The following is a 27,599-nucleotide window of genomic DNA, read 5'->3' as shown; positions in this document are numbered from 1 at the left end:
TCCATCCCAAATCAAAAAATCAATTCAGTTTTACCAGCAGAGTTTTTAAAAAAGTCTTGGAAAATTTGAAGTGATTCTGACGAGTTCTCAAGAGTGCTGATAAAATCCAATTCTCCCCTTCGCTTACTAGTCATAGGTAAAGGCAAAGGTTCCCCTCGCACATATGTGCTAGTTGTTCCTGACTCTAGGGGGCAGTGCTCATCTCTGTTTCAAAGGCGAAGAGTCAGCACTATCCGAAGACATCTCCATGGTCATGTGGCTGGCTAAATGCCGAAGGCACACGGAACATTGTTACCTTCCCACCAAAGGTGGTCCCTATTTTTCTACTTGCATTTTTACATGCTTTCGAACTGCTAGGTTGGCAGAAGCTGGGATAAGTAAGAGCTTACTCTGTTACATGGCGCTAGGGATTTGAACTGTCAAATTGCCAAACTTTTTGATCAACGAGCTTAGCTTTTTAGCCACCATGTCCCTTAGTCATAGATAGAGAAATCCTATTCATTTGACCAATTAACTTCAAAACTGGAAACTATTCTTGCATGCAATGAAAATATCATTTATGCCAAGTAAAAGTGGCTTTTAGTGATAATGTTTTCAGAGCTAGTTGGGCAGATGAGATGTTCAGTCCACTTCCAAGCTTAGCCAGCTTCAAGTGCCAGCATCCAAAGCCACATTAAAAAAAAAGATTTTTAAAAACGTTCCTTTCACCTATCCCTAATGCAGAGCTTTGCTCTACCATTGTGTCTATCTTGAACAAACACAAAGGGGACTCAGGCATGAACTTAGTATATTCCCTAACTCTGTGGATATTGTGCATATTATCACCACTTATTCTAACATTAATCAATCATTCTTGGCTATGGTTAGTTTGTAGCTCAATGCAATATAACCGTGATGGCGAACTTATGGCATGCGTGCCCGAAGTGGCACACAGAGCCATGTCACCTGGCACGCGTGGAGTCACCCATTCCTCTTCCGGGTTTCTGGTACGCATGTGCACATGATGATCAACTGCCCTTTGTGTGTGCAGCAGTGCCGGAAACCGGAAGAGCTGGTCTTCCGTTTTCTGGTATGAATCAGCTAATGGGCACACGTGCATGCACAGCAGAAACTGGAATCTTGCTGGCATGCCAGAAACTGGAAGTTCATTTTCTGGAACGCACATGTCTCCTTGGAAGCTCCTCTTCCTTGTTACAGCCCAGACAAGCGCTCCCTTTTTGGCACTTGGGGCCGAAAACATTCGCCATCACTGCAATATAGCAATCTGCCCTGAGAGGCTTTCCTATAGTCTACATCAGGGGCATCAAATCTGATTTCATTGAGGGCTACATCAGGGTTGTGTTTGACTTCGGGAGATGTCACTTGTTGAGGCTCTGTTTCTGGCCACGATGGCCTCCTGCAGCCCTCTGCCAGTGAAAACGGAGCCCGGGAGGGGCACACAGAGGCACTGCAGGGCGGTCCTTCACTGTTTCTAGGGCAGCCCTGTGGGGCAGTTTTCAGAACCCTGCGGACCACATCCGGCCTACAGGCCTTGAGTTTGACATCCCTGGTCTACATTAAGCAACTACAATTTAAACTTTCATGTGTACATGAATTTTGGAATCCTAATAAGTAATAGTATACATCTATTATTACATGTTTATATCTAAAAAAAAAGGCTAATGTGAAACAGAGCAGATGGTAAGTATCATTGTGTGATCCACTTTACTTCTGCTTTGTGACATATCATTCTAAGAAAGGTTGGTCCAACGCAGCGGAAATTATTTGAACTTCATATTGGAATTTGTCCCAGATTAGGACAGAAATGCCCACTGACCATTTATTCATTATCTGATGAACAGAGAACAATCCTCTGCAGAAAGATGAATATTTAACTGCATTTGACTGCTAAAGCTTTTCAGAACATCTGCAGGATGTATGCTAATGTCTTTCATTACTAGAAAGGGTTTTACTAAATCATCTCCAAAAATTGTACCATTGTGTAGCTAATATTTTGGTCATTAAAATGTAGAAAGTAAAAGACGATATACCCTATCTCTGCAGGCTGTGCTTCATTTTAAAATTATCTGACAATGAAATGCAACTTGCATTGGAATTATTGAAATCTTAGAAGTACAATAGATAAAGATGATGAAAATTGCATTAAAATATAGCTAATCTTGCAAATTAAATTAGTTCTAGTAGGGAGTTTTTACGGAATAACATATTAAAAAGACAGCTACAAAGCTCTTGACATCCTCTCTTCTTCTCTAAATTTACTTATCATGCTCCCTTCAGCATAAATAGTTGCAAGAAGTTTTTTTTTTTAATTCCACAAGCGTCACTGTTTCAACTAAACCTCATTGTCTTCAATAGAGCTTCCTCTTTCCAAAGACATTTACTTCATCCACTTGAATCAGATTAAAAATCTCAATCTTGCCTAGGAGCAAACTACCTTTGATCCAGGGGACACACTTCTGAGATATGTTGGTTTGTGCTACATGCAAGAACTAAACTGACAATTTATTTTGATGAAATTAAAATATAATACTCTTCTGATGCTTTGGAAACGATAGGTTTTTCTTAATTCATCGGTCAATTCAAAAGTGTAAAAACAACCAGTTGACTAAGTCAACTGGTTAACCTGAAATATTTCCATTCCTGTCTTCACTTAGGCTGATGGATAGAAAATTTTGTCATCTGCTTGGGAAAGAGATAATAAATAAAATGTATAATAAAATGAGTATCTAGAACAATCCAGTGCTTTCTACAAAAATGGCAGTCTTGTAATACTGCACAAACGGTTGAAACCAAAAAGAAGACCTAAAAAATATGCCATATAAATATTGTCTTTTGATCACGTATGTATAATTTAAGGTGAGTTTTTCCCTGCAGTTTCTCAAGAAGCATTCAGAATAATCTTAACTGATGAAGATGCCTTCACGAAAAGAAGAGGAAATGAAATCAACCTTCTCTTTCACTGTTCTCGTTTTGTGCTTTTGTTTTGACCTCTGGGGTGTCCTTCCCAATTCTAACTTGGAAATACTGGGGACAGAAATAGCTTTTACATGAAAATCCTCTGAAGAGCAATGCAGAAGTGCTGGGGACAGGGTGGGCACAGCAGTGATAGTAAACTCATCAATCTCCTTCTGTTACATTAAGGGCCAATGCACATTTCTGATGAATACTTTCATACTCCAGTAATTCACTTGTATAGTCAAAATACATTTCCATCTTCTCTAAGTGACAAAAAAAGAGGGAACTGTCTGGGAATTTTTACATTTGCTAGTTCCAATGTTCTGGCAAATGACCCATCAAAGGGAAATTGTTTTAATGTCTCTTCCAGCACAAAAATGCAATCTTCTCTCCAACTCAAGCGTTTCGTGAACATACATGAACAGTTTACAAAAGAAGCAGTGGTGTTGCAATCTGCCTCCCTTGCATGTCCTTTCCTCTCACATTTGAAGAATTGTATCAACAATCATGAAGATTCACAATGGAATGTTAATTTTTAATCAATGTTAAGTGTGGTGTACCATCCTTTGCTGGAGTTCGATTTGCAAAGCACTTCACCAGGCAACCAATGGCTTGCAACAGTTTGCCAACGTTTTCTCTTTCAATATCACTGGAAGGGAGGGTAAGCATATTTTAACCTTTTTCAGACTCAGTTTTAAGGTTTTAACTGCTACTTCTGTTCTTACTAACCCCTTTCCCTCTTTAAAACCCCTTTTCTTATTTAACAGGCTATAGAAAGTCACTCATGAATGGGCTGCAACAGCCTGTTTATTATAATTATAGTTGCACTGTTGATCATTTTAAGCTAAAACCTGCATCAAAAGAATGCTTACCCCATATACAAGCTCTCCCACCATCCCGTTCCAGATTTTTGTCTGTGGATCCCTTGCTCCGTATTTTCCATCAGGGACAATAGCAATTTTATACTTGATGCCAATATGCTTTGCAATTTCTGATGCCAGGTCTACACAGTAGCCTTCATACTTCTCATTCCCATCAAACAATTCTCTGTTTTTTTTCCACATAACATATGGGGCTTCCTACAACGAAAGAATGAAAACTGTGAAAGGGAAAACAGGTATCGTATCAAACAAACATGTTCACCATTCTGGTTCAAACAAAGATTCATTGTTCACCATCAGTTACAGAACATGTTGTTTTGTCAGGTTTTTCACCCTGACAAAGATTATAACAAATATTACTGAACAGATATTCATCACAAAACAGAACGAGAAATCCACAACATATCTGTGGATTCAATGGATTTCTACTGTAATATTAAAGCAATCGTAATTGTTGTGCATGCATCAGTGGTGGGATTCAGCCAGTTCGCACCTATTTGGGAGAACCGGTTGTTAACTTTCTAAGCAGTTCGGAGAACCGGTTGTTGGAAGAAATCTCCTTTTGTTTTTTCCCCACTTTACAGGGATAATCCTGTAAGGAAGACAGGAAGGAAACATTCTGGTGTTGTTTCTAGCCTTATCTTTATTGTCCTCCTTACAGAAACTGCCTCTTTGGTTAACCCTTATTACATTGTAACAGCTAAGGCAAAGCACCCATCGACCTGAGTGACCTTGAGTTGGCCACGCCCATCCAGTCACATGACCACTGAGCCCCGCCTACTCAGTTGGTCATTAGGGCAGAGAACCGGTTGTTAAATTATTTGAATCCCACCACTGGCATGCATGCATGAATCATACTGTACATATCCAATTAAATTCAAATTCCACCGCTTAAAAGTCTACATGCTCCAAATATGAGGACACAGTTAGTCTTCATTAATTATATTTTGTTTATTATGTAACTACAATTATTGCCAATATTGTATTTACTAATCCAAATAAATTAGCCAATGGTCTTAAGTAATTCATGCTGCAACAACTTGCATGTAAAATATCTTTTGTGAGATATCAGCACACATGACAATGATCTTGCAATGTAATTAATAGACTTAAAATATTTTTTTAATATTTTTAAGATTCGTTCCTTAGGACATGGATGAAAACTAAAACAAATAAACAATATCCCTGATTAAAATGATGCGGACTTAGTTCATGAACTATTCATTAGTTAATTAGATAAAGTTAAACCTAGTTATAAATTTAGATATGATCTACAAAATGAAATACTACTTTGAGATCCGTGATGTGTCTCTGTCCTCTGTCAAACTGTCATAGTAACTTCAAAATTAATCAGATTAATCAAGAGGACTTTTTTTTCCTAAGCACTTCTTAATTTGTTCTCTTTGATCACTTTTCCCATGTTTAATTTCACTGCTAATTTTTGTACAATTGCAATAAACTATACTCCCCATTTTATTGCAAATAGTAAGAGCAAACAGAGAGGTGATTGGTAGCGCGCAAGCATTTTGTATTCTACTATTTTTTTTTAGTTTATCCAAACACTTCTTGCAGTAGCAGGCACATATTATTTAGCTTTTCAAGAGAGATATTTAATATTTAGAGGTTTCTATGTTGTGTTAGTGCTCTCTTCCTCACTCCCAATGATCAAGACACTGTTTGCCAATAGTTACTTTAAGTCCCATCTCAGTTTTTTTGCTCATCTACTTTCATTTGAGTCAAATTGTGGCAAATAGAAGGCAAATGCATTTTCTGAGAATTGTGATTGCTGCCCTTTGCTCCATAGAATAAAGCTTTGACATTATAATCAAATAGCTCATGTAATAATACACGAGGGGACAACCAATCAGATATTTACTATACTGGTACCTAGGAGCTACTAGGAAAGCAGGGAAATGTTATTTCTGTAATAAAGAAAGAAGGTAAGAGGGCCGAGTTAAGCAACTCAGTAATATTCATTATTTTGATGAAAAAGTTTTTCTGGTATCTGGGTGTTTTTGGGAAGTAAAAAGGAACTACTAATGAGGAAATTAATATTATCACTAAAAGACATTAGTGATCTCTTGGCAATTTTCTTCTCTAACCTACTGACGCAAAGCACCCTCTCTCAGCGAACTGGTAGTAAACTGGTTAGGAACCCACCACTGATGTAATGGGCTGCATACCTAAAGTACTTAGGAACAGGTTTGCCAGTGGTTTAGTTCCCATAATATATGCATATATATTTACCTTGTTCTGCTAAATACTGAAAAAATAATAATTAATGAAAGGCATAGTAGTGCAAGCCGAGTAGTAGCAGTGTACAATGCGAGGTGATCCATTCAGAATTTGCCTAAAAAGTTAACTTCTTTGTTGATAAATGTATAATAGAATGTTTTGGAGCATCATTACATACTTGATATGACACTATTCCTTTTAGATATTCAGATAACAAAATGTGACATGGATTTGGGTTGAGGTCAATCCAGTGTTTAGTTGATGCAGTTTTTAATAAATATAAGGCTAGAAAAATTTGAAGCTGATTATTAAAAATATACATAGAAAAAACCCTGTATTTTAAGTCTGACAATGAAAGTTTGTACGGTATAAGATTTAGACAAAGAAATCAAATACTTATAGTACTGGTTAATATAGCAATTATTTCAGAGTGAGAAACCTTTCTAAATCACACTAATACATTATTGAAATAGAAATGAATATATAAAAATGTTCAACTCTCTATCTCCACTTCCCAACTTAATATAACTTTGAACTGTCTGGGCAACAAGGGTCTACTAACTTGTAGTAGAAAAATATTTTTCTAAGTGATTATTATAAACACTTAATATTGCTCATTCCCCCCCCCAAAAAATGTTCCTATTAGCCATTGGTGGCCTGTTGGGGGGGGGGATGTCCAAATGTTACTAACCAGTGGTGGGATTCAAAAGTTTTACTACCAGTTCTGTGGGTGTGGCTTGGTGGGCATGGCAGGGAAAAGATACTATAAAATCTCCATTCCCACCCCATTCAAGGGGAAAGTTACTGCAAAATCCCCATTTCCTCCCGATCAGCTGGGACTCGGGAGGCAGAGAATAGATGGAGGCGGGGCCAGTCAGAGGTGATATTTACCAGTTCTCCAAATACTCAAAATTTCCCCTTCTGGTTCTCTAGAATCTGCTGAATATTACCTCTGTACTAATGATTGTTTTCCGATTTCTATTCTAGGCAAAACAATTGAGTCACTATTTGCAAAATGACTGCAGTTTTTAATGTATATAAATAATGGATTCCTTTCCATGATTTATAATGAAACGGGTGAAATTCAATTGGAAAGCAATTTATCTGCTAGAAACTAATTCTAGGGATGACCAAAATAATAATCTTGTTTAACTCTTGTGTCAAAAACCCAGGTTTATTTATTTGCAAAAATTGAGCTGGAATTACCCTTTCTTTTAGGGGAGGGAGGGAGGATGGGTGTTAAACATTTTTTTTAACTTAGTTAAGCATCAGGTAAAACCTATTTAAGTTTTTTATTTCTTATTTCAGCAAAAAAAAAAAAAAACTGCTAAGAATCGTAACGACATTGTTTCATGGTTTGTTGCATTTTGATATCAAGGTTTCGACATCATAGGAAAAAATTTCCTCATAAATACAATGGGAAACACAAGGTTTTAATCTATGAAGGTTATTTTCAGAACTTCCCAGGGTATCTGCTAGACCAGGGGGCTCCAACCTTGGCAACTTTAAGCCGGGTGGACGTCAACTCCCAGAATTATGGGAGTTGAAGTCCACCAGGCTTAAAGTTGCTTTGCTGGCTGGGGAATTCTGGGAGTTGAAGTCGGCCAGGCTTAAAGTTGCCAACGTTGGAGACCCCCGTGCTAGACAATAGTTAGTGGAGGCTGATATAGATTTAAAAGATGTTCTGGCAACTCACTCCAGAACGTCCTAACTTGACTGTTGAATCCTACAGAACGTAAACACAAGATAGAGGCAGTCTTTGATTTATAGTCATTTGTTTGCTAACCATTCGAATGGCGCTGAAAAAAAAGATTTACAACTGGTCCTTGCACTGTCAACCATTGGAGAATCCCATGACCACTTCATAAAAATTCAGGCACTTGGCAACAGGCATTTTTATCACGGTGTCAAGCATACCAGGGTCATGTGATTGCTGTTTGAACCTTTTCAGCCAGCTTCCAATGAGAGAAATTGGATTCGCTTAATGACCATGTTATTCATTTCACAACCGCTGTGGTTCGGTTAACAACCATAGCAAAAAAAAAAAAAAGGTCATATCATCAGCCTCAATTCACTTAACAACTACCTTGTTTAAAAAGTGGATAGCTGGTCCCAATTGTAGCATAAATCAATGATTACCTGTAATAAAAAAAAAAACTAGCACACACTGATGAAAATTTAAACGTGTAGTTACCACCTGTTTGGGAAGATTATATTTAAATTACCCATACCTAATGGGTTTCTTACAGAGCACATTTTAAAGCCCTCTCTTCTGCAATTATGGACAGCAGTGCCATAGTGCTTAGGCAATACACCTGTATCTTCCGTTTTCTAAAGGGTAAAATTGTATGCAGAATTGTACTCTCAATTTATTTGCCTTTTTAAAATTTCCTAATGGACCACAATCAATGTTACCTAGAAGTTTTCCTGAATGACAGGTCTCCTAAAACCAGCTTTTTAATTGCATTTAATTGTGCATTTTCCATAAGACTGCATCATATCCAGATCTATCAACAGATGTTCTCTATGCATCAAACTGTTATTACATTTTTGGATTGTACTTGATTTGTTTTCAAATTCAGGTTATACTGATCTTGGACTCTAGTAAAGAAAGTTGAGACAAGATTTGAAAGATACATAGAACATAACCACTCACACATTTTGGTTTTTTTTTATTATTTAAAACACTGCAAATGATCTAATTCTCTATTCTCAACTACGAATTCTTATAGTACACCAATATTATATAAACAATTATGTTAATGCACTCCATGCTTATTTCAGTTAAATAAAGTAGACAGTAATCTTGTTTTCCATATGAGTTTAAGACAGAAATGTAAACATATATACATACAACACAAGAACATATCATTTGGTAAAAGAAGAACAGTGTTCAATTTCCTTATGAGTAGTATATAAATAAGTTGCTCTTATATCTTTATGGGTGAAGCAGCATAGAATCACAATAAGCATAGGAGCATAACAAATGTGAGGGTAAAAAGCAAATTGCTGAATTTCTTTAAAAAGTGTGGCATGCAGTAGAAACTTACAAATCAATATATATCTGATTTTCACAGAATGAAAAATTGGACGTTACTGATTCCACTTAAATGCAGAAAATGGCTCAAGTACCTGATTTATTTTTTCCCCCTCAAGTGGCACTAAATAGCTTTTCCTTAATATGAAAGGCCAAGGAACAGAACACCTATTTCTTTATGTAACTCTTTTTTTTGGGGGGGGGGAGGGAGAGAAGAAAAAAAAAGCAAATTCACCAGATTCTGCACTGCACTGTATGTTTGGTACACATAAATGAGTGAAATAGTTTGTTGTTGACTGACTGGTCATTATTTGTTTTCTAAATTGAACATGGAATTCATAGCTAAATATTGAAAAGTTAAAAGGCAAAAGAAATGCATGAGATTAACTGACACCTCCCCGGTGCCCCATTTTGGGCCTAGCGGGCCTCCCCACAGCCTCCTGGGACCAAAAACAGGGTGCGGGTTCGCTGTACCCCTCCTGCTCCCCAGGCCTTCCCACGCATGCTCACATCCAACAGATTTACAGCATCACTAAATCTGGATCTGGCCCCCGGATCTTGAGTTTGACCCCCCTGCTCTAGTCTGAGGACTGGTCTTGCAAAATATTCTTGGTTTCCATATTGCCTCCATTGCAAGAGTTATCACTGTGAGTATCAAGTCTTTCTGGGAATTGCCTCCACAGATAATTGCTTAAATGAAAGGCTATCATTTCATAGTTGTCAATTAGGTGGAGATGGATTGCATTATGGAAAAAGCAAAGATCAAACGAGAGACAAAACTGCTTTGAGGCTCTAGGCAACACTTGCCTAATTGAAGCAAGAGCCTTTCCCCATGAGAAATAAAATGAATCTAATATTACTTGTGGCCAAGAAAACTTAATGTCAATTTTATTGCCAGGGAACTTTTCTCTAACTTATTTTTATATACAAGAGGCCAATTCATACGGCCATTCTTGTTGCTGGATTTCTTCCATAGGATTGATTAAAACACATTAATCACATGATTAAATATATTAGGAAGTCTATTAAGAAAATGACATAAGCTGTGTTGAATCCTTGTCTGGACCAGAATTAATTTGGATTAGAAGCAATGTGCAATGTTCCTTAGTCCTGTTTTAAAATATCTCATTTTTGAGATATGTTCTGTCACCCCAGATTTTACGGTACTTGATTGCCAAACCTGGCATAGACAGGAGCTCAGTGCACCAAGCCAAACATACAGGGGTGCCAAGAGGTATTTTAAATTTTTGTGATGTTGGGTTTTCAGCTGTCATTTGGTCTAGGGGCTCAGAAAATTACTGAGACATCCAGGTTGTTAGAATATTCATGACTGGGAGAGACATGGTAACAAGGTCAGCCAATGAATAGGCATAGCAACTAAGTCAGCCAATGAGAGCTTAAACAAATGTGAGTTTCTGCTGAGAATTGAAACTGGAACTGAAACTACTCTGCTCTGAACTCTGAAATGAAACTAACTGTTCTCTCCTGTGTTCTGCTTATAACTTCTACCACGTTGAAAGAGTCTACTATTGGTATTGTACAATTATTCATCTGTTATTATGTATATAAAGAAGTTAATGAATCCAACTGAATCAGTTATCTGCGTGTGCTTTCTGGATTTGATTTTTCTGCAACAAACTCTGACGTAGGTGCTATGAAGCAAGAAAGTCTGGGAACATCTGATCTAGCCTGATGCATGCCAAGACCCATACTCAAACACTGCTTAGCTAAAGCACTGACATTGAGCATGGGCTATCGTAAGTTACCTTTAGATACAGTGGTTCAAAACTTATAGCAGGCCTTATATTAATGGAACATAGGAAATTATATAGCTCAGGGCTTGATTCTTTTAATGAACTGCATAAGTATCCCTTGGAGATCTGCAAATCAATTTTCCGCTTCAGATTATTTTGGAGTAAAATACTTTGAATGCATCTCCCCCTCAGTTGAATAAACAGCTAGAAAAAAATTAACAATGTAAACAAATGCCAGATCTTGAATTGAGCTTTTTTTCTGAATACAATTCTTCACCATAGTGATTTGTCTGGTTCTATTTTCAGGAGTCTCTAAATGTTAGCCCCTTGAAATAGTCCAGAGAAGAAGCACATGAATATTATCTCTATCTCTATTGTAAGGTTACATTAAAAAGTATGAAAATATTCGTCCTCTCCTTTTATTTTACTCTCTGGAAAACTAGGGAGGATCCCTTCCGAGATGCTTCCTAGTTTTCTTTCCTTCTGTGAGCTGACATATACTCTGCATGATGTTTGCATAGTCCAGGGTTGAGCAACCTGCGGCTCTAGAGCCGCATGTGGCTCTTTCATCCCTTTTCTGTGGCTCCTTGATGCTGGTCGGCTCCACAATTGATAGGGCTTTCGATTAGGACAGGTGGAGGAAAAAGGATGCCTCATTAGCATCCCAGTAGGAGAATCTATGGCAGGGGAACCGGACTTCCAGTCGGCTCCAAAATTGAATGGAGGGCTTCTGGTTAGGACTTTTGTGGCTCTTTGAATGTTTAAGGTTGCCAACCCCTGGTATAGTCTATAGTTCTTTCTCCTGTCTTCCAAAGTCATTTCTGAATACTATAACTCTAAAAAGTATAGTATGCATTTTCTGCATTAACTTTTACTTACTGTATTATATACACAGAATTGAGTTCTACCCAATTGGACAGAAGATTTATTTTAAGGACAGATTGCAATCACAGGGTTCTCCTGGTCTGGGGAGGAGGACTCCTCTCAAATCTTTAATGTTTTTGTGACCTTCAGACTGGACTACTGCAAAGCACTGTAGATGGGACTGCCCTTGAAGAGTTTTTAGAAGCTCCAGCTGGTGCAGAATACAGTGGCATAGGCAGTTAATGCCACTAGTTATTTGGTGCATGTGACACCATTGTTCCTTTACCTACATTGGCTTCCAGTGTGATTCTTTGTGACACAATTCAAAGTTCTGGTTGTCACCTTTAAAGCCGTTCATGGATTTGGACTAGGTTACTTATAGGACTCTTCCTGGTTCTTTCTGCCTATCTGATCTGGCAAGAGGACATTTTATGGATACAATCAATTAAGCAATGTAAGTTGCTGCAGTCCAGGAAGAGACCCTTTCTATCTTGGCACCTACATTGAATCTTTCCTCCAGAACCTAGGTTAGCCCGGGGGTCGGCAACCTTAAACACTCAAAGAGCCACAAAGGTGTTAACTGGAAGCCTTCCATTCAATTCTGGAGCTGACCAGAAGTTCTGTTCCCCCACCATAGAGTCTTTTCCTAGTGTGGCATCCTTTTTCCTCTACTGACCGGAAACTTCCCCCACCATAGAGTCTTCTCCTAACACAGCGTGCTTTTTCCTCTGCCTGTCCTAACTATCAACTGTGGAGCTGACCAGGAACAGGGAGCTGCAGCAGAGGGATGAAAGAGCCACATGCGGCTCCAGGTTAGCCGGGTTAGCCTCAGCCCTATTGACATTCCTCAATGACTTTAAAATGTGGCTTTATTCTGAAGCCTGGAGCCTCGTGTGTGAGATAAAGCATATCCTGGTTGTGTTAATGATCTTCTTATGATTCCTGGCTGCTGGGTGTTTCTCTTTTCTTACATTCTATGCCTTTTTATCTATGTTATTGTAAACTGCACAGAGTTTCATGAGATGGGTGGCTATATAAATTGATTAAATCAACAAATAAACTGGTAGCGCTTGAATCTTTCTACCCCAGATGATTCTTTCCAATATATATGATAAAAGCAGAGTTCACTGCATATTTCATGAGGGAGAATAATTTTGCACAGTGGCTCTCCCTTCATAGGTAGTCCACTGAATTTAAATTGCATCGTAATATACCAATTTCAACATGAATTTAAAATAAAACGAATAGAATCTCTTGGATATTATCACTTGGGGATATTATTATTCCCTTTGGATATTGAAACACCTGGGTATAAGACATGGGTCTAAGCCTTAGCTATTTTACATGTTTATACTGTGCTACTTTTGATCCAGAGATTTGATTTTTTTGAAAACAGTCATTCTGAAAAGTTTTTCTATTGAAAGTATGTGTGTGTGGGGGGGAGTAAAATGGCATAGCTAGGAGTAGATTCTTAATAGTGTAGTGAAAACATAGCAGAAAATATTTTCACATCACCACTTATTTTAATTGATAGCCTTCTTTTCCTCTTTTTTATTAACGCTGGTTACTTTTTTCCCAACTGCTTAGAGATGTTTGGACATCAGTGTTTACAGCATAAAGATTTAAAGATGAGTAGACAGATCTGTTGCCTTGGGGAAAAATGTTTTCTAATCAATGTTCCAGTTTATCATTACATCCTAAGCTTCACTCTCAGTACCCGCTGTGTACACGACTAAATTTGATCATTTTTAAAAAAATGTATTCACTCTCTGTAATACTAGGATTTTTCATCATATGATCAAAAAAGAACTTTTAGTCTTTCTCTGGGGAAGAGATCCTTGATGTATAAGGCATAGTAGACCAATTAGTTCAGGAAAGAGAGCCTTTTCTGCCATGGATCCTACCCTCGTGTTGTGGCCCGCTAACGGCCAGCAGAGCTGGAAGCAAATTCAGACAGCGAGGAGGTTGGGGAGGAACATGGGCTAGTCGTGAAGTCTGGGAAAGGCTCTGATAAGGGCTCTGTGTTGGAGTCAGAGAGTGGGCCAGATTGTATACAGCAATCATCTGCCTTCAGAGTCAGACACCATGAGGCAGACAAATAGCTGCAGCCTTTCCCAGTGTGCTCATGGGCAGAGTTGCCAGACGAAGGGAACAACTAAAGAACAGGGGTCGACTTGGGAGTAATGCCAGATAATGAATGGCCCCTCCCAGAGGAAATAAAAGGGGAGCAAAGGGGGGAGTGGAATTTGCAGGAGACAATTAATTCGCTAATTGGCTTGTGACTCTCCCAGACTCCTTGCCAAGTTCTGCAGATATCGGCCTGTCAGCTCTCTAAGCCAGATAAGGTTTGTGACTGTAAATCCACCCTTGAAAGACTTTGCTGTATGTGATGAGCAGAATTTATAGGAAATTAATAAAAGGGTTTTTTACTGGGCCAGTTTGGACTGGTTTGGCAGAACCAGTAGTGGTTTGGCGGCCTGGGTCGCTGGAACCAGCAGCGACCTAGGCCTGCCACGCCCCCAAACCAGTTCTTCTATGGCAGCACCATCTTGATTTTTGGTTCTGCGCATGCATAGAACAATTTTCATTGTACAAATTTGATTTTCCCCATTTTTTTTAACATTTTGCACATGCGCAGGCCTATTTATGTGCAAATTTGCACTAGCACCTAACCGGCAGTAATGCCGGTAGTAATGCTGGCAGCAACCCACCATGGTTTGCAGGAGACAATTAGTCCGCTTAATTGGTTTGTGACTCTCCGAGACTCTTTGCCAAGTTCTGCAGATATCGGCCTGTCAGCTGTCTAAGCCAGATAAGGTCTGTGACTGTAAATCCTCCCTTGAAAGACTTTGCTGTATGTGATGAGCAGAATTCATAGGAAATTAATAAAAGGGGTTTTTACTGGGCCAAGGAGTTTGTTTCATGCTCTTGGGAAACCTCAGTCCGAACACCTCTGGAATATTGTGCCCCCTGAGGTGAGATCTGTACCCACCCTGCGAGACCGCCTACTGCCGCATACCTCCCAATGGCTGATAAGATCGCACAGGGTGGGCCTTCTTCAAGTGCCGTCAGCCAGACAATGTCGGCTGGCGGCTCCCCAGAGGAGGGCCTTCTCTGTAGCCGCTCCGACCCTATGGAATGATCTGGACCCTACCCACTCTCATGGCCTTCCGAAAGGCTATCAAAACCTGGCTATTCTGGCAGGCCTGGGGCTATTGACCTCATGACTAAGGTCCAGCCCCGATCAGATTGGGTGCATGATGAGGTTTTAATCTATCTTCTTTGTTTTTTTTTAATTCTTTATTTTTAAGATTTGTTTCTTTTCTGTAAGCCGCCCGGAGTCCTCCGGGATTGGGCAGCCTATAAATCTATTAAATACAATACAATACAATACACCCTTTTGCCTTTCTGAAAAGGTTCTGAAGACTCTGCCAATTGGCCTGAAGCCCTTATAGGGTCATTTCATTTGGGAGGGGATAATGAGCTAAGACCTCACTTCTTCCCTATGTGCATCTGACCTCTTTTCTTGCCATCTTTATTTCTTTTTAAATACATTTTAGTATTATTTATTGTTCTAATGTTTTATGTTGTTGCCTTTATTGATTTTAAGCTGCCTTGATTTAGGCAAGAAGGGCAGCAGTTATGTTTAATAAATAAATAAATAAGGGACATAATGTAGCCTCCTGTATTATAGGGATATAGCTTCCTTTTTGGCTCTATTAAGGTAAAGGTTCCTCTCGCACATATGTGCTAGATGTTCCTGACTCTAGGGGGCAGTGCTCATCTCTGTTTCAAAGCTGAAGAGACAGCGCTGTCCAAAGACGTCTCCGTGGTCATGTGGCTAGCATGGCTAAATGCCAAACGCGCACGGAACTCTGTTACCTTTCCACCAAAGGTGTTTCCTATTTTTCTACTTGCATTTTTACACGCTTTTGAACTGCTATGTTGGCAGAAGCTGGAACAAGTAACGGGAGCTCACTCCGTTACGCAGCACTAGGGATTCAAACCGCTGAACTGCCAAAGTTCAGTGTCTGAGCCACCACATCCCTTTTGCCTGCAATAGCGATGTCTAAAATGCCAAGTTTTGTGTTTGCATTTTCCTGTAGTGACTGTAGTATTCTAGAATCTCCTGGTAGTATGCTTACTGGCAACTGGCTTGCCAGAATGGCACTGAAAATATTAAAATACATTATATAGTTAACGGAGTCATAGGCTGCCTAAATATCATTGAAGTGATCAGGAAGAGTTGATGAAAGGTATTTCTCTTCTGAAATTGCAATGTACATCTACAAAACAACTGTAGGGCTTATGTGATGGCCTTGGACTTTTAAATTTTCCTCCATCCTGCTTCGAAGATCCTAAAAGAGCATTATTTGCAAATATGGAGGTTCTCCTGTACTCAAGGTACTTGCCTGAAGAGCATGTGGAGGCCTTAGTCAAGAGGGCTTTTGGACAGTTTCAGCTGGCACCCCAGCTGATGCCTTACCTGGAACAGGTGTCACTGAAGATGCTCACTCAGGGCCTCATTTCTGGATTGCATTATTGTCATTTGCTTTGCATGGTGTTGCGCCTGAAATCAGAAATTTCAGCTGATCTAGAATGTCTACTCATGGTGTAGCCATGTCAGACCTGGAAGCCATCTTTTACCTTTTGGATTTCAGGCCTACCACATTTTCTACCGTGGGAAAATGGGAGGGGAGGATTATACAGAGTGTGGGTGAAAATAACATTCTTTCTCAGAAAGACAAGGCCATCTGGTCCTGTAGCTGCAATGAGGTGACTGGGTGGCATCTCCTGTTTTGGATGGTGCCTGGTTGGACCATCTGATGGACACGTGGGTGCTGGGCAGGAACTTGAACTTTCTTTTGGGTGGGGAAAAACCTGGAAACTTTCAGATTCGGGTTTTCCCAAATGTGCCAATATGACATCTCTAATAAAATGGAAGTTTGAGGAATCTCAAGCTTCTCAAGTTTGAGGAATCTCAAGCTTCAGAGCCTTCCTTAATTGGGGTGTTACTTGGAACCCTGACATTAACACACAAATAGCCCTGTTTTCTAGAGTTCAAATCAATAGTCCTGGGTTTCTGAATGTATTTTAGGTGATTTTAAGGTGATTTAACCTAAATTTAATTTATGTGTAGATAGTTTGAAGTCTGGGTATCTCAAGAACGGACGTTTCCCAATAATTTTTACATGTCCTACCTAGATCTTTAGGGAGGCCTCCTGAGGGTTCTCGCCTACCAGGAGGTCTAACATCACACAGTCTTTGTAGCTGCTCTTCCTTTCTGGAGCAGCTTGACCTCTGAAGCATGTATGGCCCCACCTTCATCGCCTTCCAGAAGCAGGTAAATATGTGACTGTTCCAGAGGGCATTTGGAGATTGATAGTTAGCATAGCTGGAGTGGGGGGGAGAAGGGAATAAGAGGAGGAAGTTTTTAGACAGGGGAATTGGGAGAGAAGAAAGGAGGGGTTAGTTAAGGGAGAAAATGCTGAAGGTAAGGATAGGAAGAGGCCTGAAAAAAAAAGGAGGCCTGAGAAGATAGGAAAAGAGGCTTAAGGGGGAACTGTAAAAAGAGGCCTGGAGAAAGGGAGAGGGAGTAAAGGCAATAGGAAGGATAAAAGAAGATTCTGTGGGACAAGCTGAGGGAGAGAAGGGGATAGGAGAGGAGAGGCTTCTGTGGGGCAAGCAGAGGAACACAGAGACGGTGGAAGGAGAGCTTAGAAGGCAATTCAAGAGAGAGAGAGAGAGGAGAGACAGGAAAGAAAGAAATGAAGAAGGGACAACCAGCTACATGAATATCATCTCATCCCGTGACTGGGAAAAGACTGACCATCACCCTACGTGACCAGCCTGGTGAGAGGAGACTGACCACTACGACACTATATGACTCAGGCCAGTAGAGCCGAGGGACCAGTGTAAACTGGTGGCCACATCAAGAGGGCAAGGAGAACCTGGACTCCAGCGGCCCTTTTGGGGTAGCGCTACGTTAGTAATGCCATTTTTATGACATTTATAAAATATATACTTTAGTCACCATTTTATTTGTAATTCGTGTTGTATTTTTAATACAACATGCTCTGGAAGCTGCTTAGGATCTAGCAAGTTTCAAGAGGGTCAGATAAATTTCATAAAGAAATAAAGAAATTCTATTCAGTTGTGGAGTGGAACTTTTAAGAATAACAGGAATTGAGATTCACTAGAAAAACACTAGCAAAATCTGAGTCATTTGGGAAACATCTCTGATTGAACAAGAACCTGTATTCCTAATCTAGGTTGTATGTTTTCCAATACCTTTACTTGGTGCATGACAATGGTAAACACTTTAGATACACCACACAACTCCACATAAACGACTTATCACAAATTAAGTACTATTACAGAATGAAAAAAAATACCTGCACTTGTAACAATGAAACATTTCAACAAGACATTTTATCTCTGCTTTTTATGCTTAAAATTGTATATTTTAAGAAATCATGGCATGCTACATAAAAGTTATTCAGATGCTTTGTTTGGAATAAGGGAAGAGTGGCTAAGTTCTTTTGCAGAGATAACATTTATAAGGGGCATGAAAAGAATTCACTGCAAGCAAGACAAAGACATCTTAAGAAAGCTACGGTGGTATCCTGCATGCCACTTTTCTGTCTCTCTTTTTCTAAGCATCATTTAGTTGCCCCTAAATCTGCAAGCATTTGACAATAATTAACACAGTACACAGACGATAGCCTCAATTCAAAAGGCTGTAAGGAGTGGAAAATTTCAACTGAGATTGTTTTGAAAGCTCCATCATTTTTCTTCACACCTTGGCCCAGTTGAAGACTGAATGCCTTGCGTTTCAAACATTTCAAAGTCACAGAGCCTTTAAAAAAATGCAAAAGAAAACAAACAAAACAAAAACATTTATTTTGCTTGATGCTTCAGTGCCTGGTCATCCAGTCAGAGGCTCAGAAATCCATATGGAAAAATACAGCTCAGTGCTACTATACTGGATCTTATGTTAGGAATGTTCACATGTGCAGCTTGGAACTCTTTTCTTCCTTGGTCAATTTCTTAAAATAGGGTTCTTCATCAGTGGCTGAAAAGAGGAGGACTGTACTGAAGTATGATTTTTCCATTACTGTGACTTTTTTTTTCAAAGGAAAGAGACATTTTTTTAAAATAAATCCCATGCAAAGAAGAACTATACAACTAGGCTTACATTTAGAATTCCTCTATAGAACGTTAGTCTTTGTTATCCAAGAATAATAATCCTTAACAGGTAATTGGTCAGAAGGATCGCTACACTAAATTATACAACCATATTTCATACAAACAATATAACAATGCAATATGAAACACCTTGTATTGTTTAAAATAAATGTAATCTGGAATGTTTGGTGAAGAAAAAACCCCCAAACTTTGTCCAATGTGATATGCTGTATAAAAAGAACAGTGCATTAAGTGGAGAATTATTAAATTAATCAGATTAAGGTTATTCTTTGACAGTCTCCCTCAACGTTCATCAGATTAAAGGGTGCTACTGACTTCAAGAAAAGAAAGACGTTAGCTATTTTGCTCAATTAAAAAGGAACCATTTGAAGTTTTATAGCTCCATAATAATGAAAATTGAATTAAGAAAATGAATACATGTTGCTTATTTCATTAAAATTCTTTCAGAGGTTTACTTACTAAATAATACTGAGTAATAACAACAACAGCAGCAGTAATAACTACAATCAACCAAAGTTGAAATCTTTTCATAGTTCAGTTGGCTGTAAAAGAATTAACCTCAGGTTGTTCTATGCATTGAAATTAACTGCACCAAAAATACTCTTTTCCTCCCAAGAAGGCTTTGTGGGAGGAACAGTGTTCATGTAGGAAGGAAGTTAGAAAGTTGCAAACAGGGAAAGTTATTGGGAACTGTTAGAGAGAATAAGAGTAGAGTAGGATTGATAGGATAAATGAAGTTGCGGACCAGATATTGGTGGGAGGAGGATGGAGAACATAGTGCTTGTGACTGGGGAAGTGGTACTAGTGCCTATATCATAACAAATCCTCACTTCTGCCATGAGCCACTGCTGCTTTGTGAGAATATGGATTTAATGGCCTGGTAACAGCAGAGAGATCGGTGGAGTTCAGGCTGTTATGCCTCCATTAATCGGTGTAGACCAGAGGTGTCAAACTCAAGGCGCGCGGGCTGGATTAGACCTGCGGGGTAGTTAAATCTGGTCCCCGGGGCCGGCCTGAAAATAGCAAATAGCAAAGCCTGTGGTGCCTCTGGGAGCCAAAATAGGCCCAGGGACCCCACACATGGCCCCAATGCGCCATTTCCACCCTGCATGGCCTCCTGCAGCACTTTGCCAGCCAAAACGGGTCATGGGGTGGGGGGGGCTCATGTGGCCCTCTATGCCCCGTTTTGGCCAGCAGGGTACTGCAAGAGGCATTCGTCCCTTTCCCCAGTCCCGGGAGAACTACAATGCTGATCCGGCCCTTGAACAAATCCAGGTTGACACCCCTGGTGTAGACAATAAGAGCCAGTTTCTTGGACTTAAGTTATTTACTGAGTTCAGTGAATGGTATTGGCAGGATGTATCTATTGGAACAATTGCTATATGGTGGCCAGAGTTCTCAAAAGAATTATAAACATCTGAAAAATGCCTGCACAACTTCTCTGTATGGACGAAGGTAGTATATATTGAAGAACTGGTTTTGGTAATTTGATATGGAGTGCTTCAGCATCTTCTAGGTCCATGATGGCGAATCTATGGTACATGTGCCACAGGTAGCACGCGAAACCATATTTGCTGGCATGTGCGCCGTTAGCTCCAGTGCACATGCATGCACCAGACAGATGATTTTCGGCCTTCCAGAGGGCTGGGGAGGGGCGTTTTCGCCCTTCTCAGGCTTCAGGAAAGGCTCTGGAGGCTGGGGAGGGCAAAAAACGGGCCCAACTGGAAGTTCAGGAATGAACTTCTGGTTGGCCCATTGGGGCCATTTTTCACCCTCCCCAGTCTTCAGGAAAGCCTCTGCAGGTGGGCAGGGCACATTGAATTGTGGGTGTGGGCATGCACACAATTTAGGCACGCCTTTACAAAAAGGTTCAGCATCATTGTTCTAGCTATTTAGAAAGCACTGAGAAAATTAGGAGGATAAAAAAAGGTATGGAAGTAGAAAAGAAGAAAAGGTGCAGTATACAGTACTTGAGACCAGTAAATGGAAGGACAAGCCTCTGAGTAAAGGAGTTATAATCTAGGAGACAATACTTACTAAATGCCTTCTGAGCATTTTTAAGAGCTGAAGTTTTGGTGTGTAGGAGGTGGGCAGCTGAGTATAATCAGAGTTGGGTTAGAGATGGAAGTTATTGAAAGTTCATCAGTAGTTTTGATGAATCACACTAGCTTTTGTCAAGTACACTCCCTGATGGGTTGGGATAATTTGGAAGACGTGATCTGTAATATCGGAAGGGCAGTTACATAGAAATAGAAGTGGAAATGGAAAAGGAGAAAGGATCATAAGGAATGGCTGTCATTGGCACATTCAGAGGGTAGGGAGTATTGGAGTAAAAGGGAATGGAGGAGAAGTGATAGAAATTGAAGTATTGGTGAGTAGAGAGAAACATGATGGGGTAAAGAGGTGGGACTCTCCCAGGAAAAAGGAGTGAGCAACTGAGATCCATCCTTACTTCTGTTACCTCTCCCATAGCTCAAACTACGAGACAGTTTATCATGACTTTGAAAGCTTAGGTTCCAGCTGCTGCTGTTGTTTGATACTTGTAAACATCTCTTCTCATTACTGGTATTAGTGTTGATGAAAGTGAATACCTGGCTTATATTACTGAGAAACTTTTAGGAGATGCTGATGATTAGAGGCATTGTTCTGCAGATAACTGGATATGCCAGCTTGTTTTTGAAATTGATATCTTAGGACAAGCTGGGAATTGTTGTTGCTTCCCTACTTTATAGTGGCATCCTGGCCCAAGCTATTGGGACCTCATCTCAGCTTCCTGGGATGAGATTTAGGAAACTTTAACTGCAACATTTAATTAGCATGTTTTGGGACCAGGAGTAGAGACAGCTCATGAATTTATAGCCTCTATGGAAACTATAAGTTCATTCAAGGTCAAAGGACCCAACTCACACAGGAGGCCACAAGTTAAATATGGAGCAATTGCAATGTTATTTGAAGATGGGGAAAATTAACTAATTTTCTTAGGATCAAATGACTTTCTAGTTGACATTCACTTGACAGATGCTTCCTCCTTCATCCTATTTGATCAGCCTTTTGTGGAGGTGACAAAAAACTGGGTTTGGACAGTGGTGAATGCATTTTGGAAGATAGGACAGATAGTTATGCATCCCTCCTCAAGAAGCCATTGGTCAGCTTGTTAAGGCTCTTCCTCTCTGTTTGAAGAGCATGTGGGCAGTTATGGCTGGGAGGAATTTTGTGCAATTTCATTTTGTGTGCTAGTTATGATCTTTCCTAGATTGGGAGGTTTGTTCATTGTCACGTATGCCTTTATCACCCTCTATCTGTTTACTGCAACGAACCTTGAAGAGCACCTGGGAATTTCAGCTGGCCCAGAATGCAGTTTTGGACTATCCTGGGTGTCAGGCGCTTTGCCCATGTCTGTTTTGAAAGCAGTGCTAGTTACTAGTTTATTTCTCAGGGCAATTCAAGATGCTGGTAGTCAGCCTTAAAAGCTGTGTATGGTTAAGCATGCGGATATCTCTGGGACCACCTTCTCCCAATAGTCTACCCATCCCTTGAGTTTTCAAAGAAAAAGATCGCTTTGAGGACTGATCTTTAAAAAATGCTATCTTCCAAGCATCCTAGGAGTGGATGTTTTTAATCACTATTCCCATTCTATTAAACAGCATTCTCCCTCAAATAGTGTAGATGGGCCCTGAATAACAATTTGAAAACGTTGAAGATCTGGTAGGGGTTGTATTTAACCTTCCTGAACTGTAAATGCATGTATAGATTACAACTGTTCATTGACACCTGGATAATTTATACTATGCTATTGTTATGTTCTTCATTATTAATCTCATTACTATTGGAGCCATGAAGTCTCCTCAGTCTAAGACAATATCGGAAAGACATGTCAACCTATATAATAATAGAACAAAATAAAGAAAGGCTAAAATTTGGCTAAGATGTAGTTGCATAATTTTGTTTAGTAATCTATTTACAATAAACAAATAGTAAAAATTGTGAGAATCTGTGTTTTTTTAATGCTATACCCATTTTAAAAAATGGGTGACACTCTAAATGACATAACTAACCATATACTGTATACTAAAGGTATTTGTTACAGAAATCAGGAAGTATGCATTTTATGAATTCTCATTTATTTTATACAAGGCATACAGTTTCCTTTAAAAACAACAGTGTCAGCAGTAAAAACAACAACATGGCAAGAATGAACGAGGGTACAGTTATAGAAAATAAAAGTCTCCCCCTTTTTTCAAAATTTTCTGTTCTTGCTTGTAGTATATTGCATTTTACAGGGATTAACTGAAAGACTGATTATGATGTTTTAGAAAGTAATCTACAAAGCAGTCTAAATTATGTAAATATGTTCTATATTCATTTGAAATAGATAGAATCCTAAACTTTACCTCCTGAATTCCACCAAAGCGAGCATTTAGTGGATAATGAGGTAAATATTTGGCTTCCCTCAAAGAGTAGAAAAATAAACTTACCATAATTGTAGTTACAATTACTGTTCTGTTCTCAAGGGCAGCTGTGTCATTGCCCATTGTAGGCTCATGTTGAATCAAGACTAATTTATCCATGTCATTCCAGTAGCCGATCTGTAATAAACAAATGCAGAAGCTAACTTTCTATTCACTGCTGATGAAATCAACCACGACAGTTAGTTCAATTGTAGTTTAAACATTGGCACTGACATAGTCTGCTCCTCCCATCCCCACTACACTGTGGCTACTAGTTGACCACTAGTTGACCAATATTTTATCTCCTGATTGTCTTTTGGCCCAACTGAACTTGATGAGTTATTGATGAGTTATTCTTTTCGCAAGGTGCAAAGAAGCAGATTCTTACTCAGATTCTATCCTGACTATTAAAACATCCTTTTATCTAGACAACCTTCAAGGGTAATTTTAAATCAGTCCACACTATGATTCCATGACTGGAATCTATGATTCCATATATACATATATATTATATGCAAAATAAAAGTGACAACAAATAAGAGTTTTATTTCAGATTTTCAGATTCAAATGTATACCTGGATCATCTCCCTCTCCCTCCCTCCCTTCTTATCGCTAAATAGGGGCTGTCTTTGGGAATAGGACAGTGTACATCTATATCAAACCAACATTACACCATGTTTCCTTGAAAATAAGACCAGGTCTTATTTTTTGGTGGGGGAATGTTCTCCACTGACTCACGTCACCGGTGCGCATCACCCCCGGCCTGTTTTTCACTATCAGAGGCCTTCAGGAACTTCTTTGGCCAGCAAGGCTTTCCTGAAGGCCTCTGCAGCCGATAACATCGGGAGGCCTCTGCAGCTGATCAATCCGGAGTTCTGTTATTGGCTAGAAAGCCTTTAGGAAAGGCCTCCACGGGCGATAACAGAACTTTGGATCAATCAACAGAGATCTGTTATCGGCTACAGAGGCCTTCAGGAAAGCTTTACGGGCTGCAGAAGAAATGGGCAAAGGTGTGCGAGGCCTGGCTGCACCTATCTGAAGGTAAGTAGTAGGGCAGTTCCACCACCTCCATCCCCACCATAGTTTAATTTTATCTGTGCACCCTGGAGTGGGCAGGGTCTTAATTAGGGCTTATTTTGGGTGTAGGGCTTATATTGAGTGCACATGTAAAAATCAAACTCTTTTTCCCCCAAGTTTTTTTTTAATACAAATCATACATAGTATAGGAACAAAGCTTTGTCTGGGACTTTTCTTTTAACTCCTCTCATTTACATAGTCCATTTTACATCATAGTCTTGTTTTTACTTTCGGCCAAATTATTCTCTTCCATTATTTTTCATCTTTATAATTATTTTTCTTAGTACATAAACAACATCTTCAATTGCCCCTTCAGTTTCACCAAATTTTCATTTCTTATTTTCGCCATTGATATATTTTGCAACAAACAGCGTATATCCTCTAATTCAATTTAAACCTAGAGAGCATTTCTTTCAGTTTTTTCTACATTTAACAATATACTATAATTTCTTAATTTCTTAATTAGTTACATAACCATAACAATCTTACTACTATTCTCTTTAATCTACTAATGTAACTCTTTTTTCTCTTTCTTCCTCTTTTAGCCATTTTCTCTTGGGCTCTCAAAAATTGCATTTTTAATTTTTTTTCTTCTAGCTAGGACTTACCGGCACTTTCTGAGTAAGTCATATTTTGGGGGAAGCATGGTAGTATGCAGACATATACTATTACAAAATATATAAGCTGTGCAACAGAGGGGAAAAGTTCCTTTTATAAAATATTTTAAATCTCATGGCTTCGCTCCTTCCTGGCTAATTATCAGTTAAAACAGCGAGGATGAGAAGGTGGGAGAGAACCAGTGGTAGGATTCAAGTAATTTAACAACCGGTCCTCTGCCTTAATGACCATCTGGGTAGGCGGACTCGGTGATCATGTGATTGGGTGGGTGTGGCCAACTTAACCTCACTCACATCAATGGGCGCTTCACCTTAGCTGTTACAATATAATCAGGGTTAACTGGAGAGGCAGTTTGTGTAAGGAGGGCAATAAAGATTAGACTAGAAACAACACCAGAATGTTTCCTTCCGGCCTTCCTTATAGGATTAGCCCTGTAAAGCGGAAAAAAACAAAGGGGAATTTCTTCCAACAACCGGTTCTCTGAACTGCTTCGAAAGTTAACAACTGGTTCTCCCAGATAGGTGCGAACTGGCTGAATCCCACCACTGGAGAGCACACTGTAAATAGCCTTGCTAACTTGCCAAGGAATGTGATTGAAAGGGAAAGCAGATACTATTTGTCTTAACAGAAGAGCAGAAATGTTCTCAAGAGATGCTTTGCACAGTGTCTTTCATCAAATTCAAGGACTCATTAGGGAAAGCTGTACATGAAAGTATTAACAAAACCCAAGCCAGAAATATAATAACAGCCCTTGATATAATAGAATGATCTGTGAAAACATTTTTTTGTTAAAGCTTGAGATGGATTCAGATCAGCCCATGCATTTTTAGTATAAACTTGCTTTGTAATATTTAATCTACTGGGATTCTAGTTACTGTATCATCTTCATTTACAAAATACAGCCTGTTACTAATGAATGATAGAACCGAATGTGAATATTTTAATTTAAGGAACTGGCTGTAGTTGATAATGTTTTATTTTTATTTTTCACATAGGTGAAAAAAATTGCCCTCTTCTGTGTAATGTTCCAAAATAGGAAATACAACAAACAAAACAAAACTTTGTGTATGAAAAATAGCACGATTAACGTGGACAGGAAGATTAAGAATTTAATTGCAGAAATGAAAACGTGCACCACTGTGAATGTTTTTTTTAAAAGGTATTAAAAAGTTGGGTGATAAAAATACATGTGTTTTCTCCTGCCCTTAAATGTTCTGATGCATGAGAAGAAAAGGAATGTCCTAAATTGATATTGCTGTAGGAACCATAAATCATAGTACATAAACCATAAGAAGCAAGGATATTTCTTGGCAGTAAAATTAAAAGCCTATAACTTTTTTCCCCCCTGATGACCTATCCTTGTTTAGAAAATTGATGTCAGAAATGAAGTATCGGGCTTTGGAGGACACGAATCTTAGATGGTTGATGGTGGACTTCAACTCTTACATCAGGCAACCATCAACATATATAGCCAAATATACACAGATGAAAAGGGATTACTATGTTTCAATTTTGATTTGATTGATTTTTTTTTATTTTAACTTTATTTGTATGCCGCCCTTTTCCCTGGGGGGACTCAGGGCGGCTCACAATTCAAGGGGAGGGGAAGTACAAAACAAGTTATACACATAAAGACAATACATCGTTAAAAAACACAACAGTCGTACTATTCGGGTGGGGTTGAAGTCTTTAGCCCCAGGCCTGTCGGGACAGCCAGGTTTTAAGGGCTACGCGGAAGGTCTGAAGGGTGGTGAGGGTACGAATCTCCATGGGGAGTTCGTTCCATAGGGTCGGAGCAGCCACCGAGAAGGCTCTCCTCCGGGTAGTTGCCAGTCGACATTGACCGGCTGATGGAATTCGGAGGAGGCCTAATCTATGGGATCTTATTGGCCTAGTGGAGGTAATTGGCAGTAGGCGGTCTCTCAAGTACCCAGATCCAATACCATGATATATTAAGTCATAAGTATAGAACATATTTAAAAGATAAGAGGAAACCCAGTTTCCTGTGTTTCAGCAAACTACAAATTGCTCTAGTAGTGGAGGCTCTAGATAGAAGTTCTGAGATTATTGAGTTCTAGAATAGAATAGAATAAAATATAATAGAATTCCTTATTGGCCAAGTGTGATTGGACACACAAGGAATTTGTCCTGGTGCATATGTTCTCAGTGTGCATTGGAAAAAAACATACATTTGTGAAGAATCATAAGGTACAACATTTAGTGATAGTCATAGGGTACAAATAAGTAATCAAATAATATTAGGAAACAACCATATAAATCATAAGGATGCAAGCTTCAAAGTTACAGTCCTACAGTCATAAATGGGAAAGATGGGTGATGGGTTCTAGTTCTGCCTTAGGCATGAAAGCGGCTGTGGGCCAGACACTCTCCCTCAGCCTAACCCACCTCATAGGGTTATTGTTGTGGGGAAAATAGGAGGAGGAAGGTGTGTTGGATATGTTCATTGCCTTGATTTATGGTAAAAATAATAAAGGTGAGATACAAATAAACAAAACCTTGT

The 27,599-nt window shown here is 39.3% G+C and overlaps 1 protein-coding gene across 9 annotated transcripts in view; it reads right to left on the bottom strand.

Annotated features, from left to right (window-relative positions):
- GRIA4 (glutamate ionotropic receptor AMPA type subunit 4) overlaps positions 1-27,599 on the bottom strand; it is a 291,186-nt gene that overhangs the window by 42,512 nt on the left and 221,075 nt on the right. For 8 of the 9 annotated variants that reach the window (XR_015697457.1, XM_087721153.1, XM_014071708.2 and 5 more), the window contains 2 exons: positions 23,411-23,521; positions 3,828-4,034 (listed from right to left, as the gene is read on the bottom strand). Coding sequence is in view for 8 of the 9 variants with exons in the window: in XM_087721153.1 (XP_087577279.1) it covers positions 3,828-4,034; positions 23,411-23,521 (318 nt within the window). In the remaining variant the exon portion in view is untranslated. Of the gene's footprint in view, positions 1-3,827; positions 4,035-16,844; positions 18,802-23,410; positions 23,522-27,599 lie in introns of those variants that run through there. The other variant, XM_087721155.1, reaches the window with a different exon arrangement.

The sequence above is a fragment of the Thamnophis sirtalis genome, unplaced genomic scaffold, assembly GCF_051295495.1.
Source record: "Thamnophis sirtalis isolate CommonGarterSnake01/CBP01778 unplaced genomic scaffold, rThaSir2_p1.2 scaffold_8, whole genome shotgun sequence".
Classification (NCBI taxonomy): domain Eukaryota; kingdom Metazoa; phylum Chordata; class Lepidosauria; order Squamata; family Natricidae; genus Thamnophis; species Thamnophis sirtalis.
This window is presented reverse-complemented; position numbering and strand designations above follow the sequence as displayed.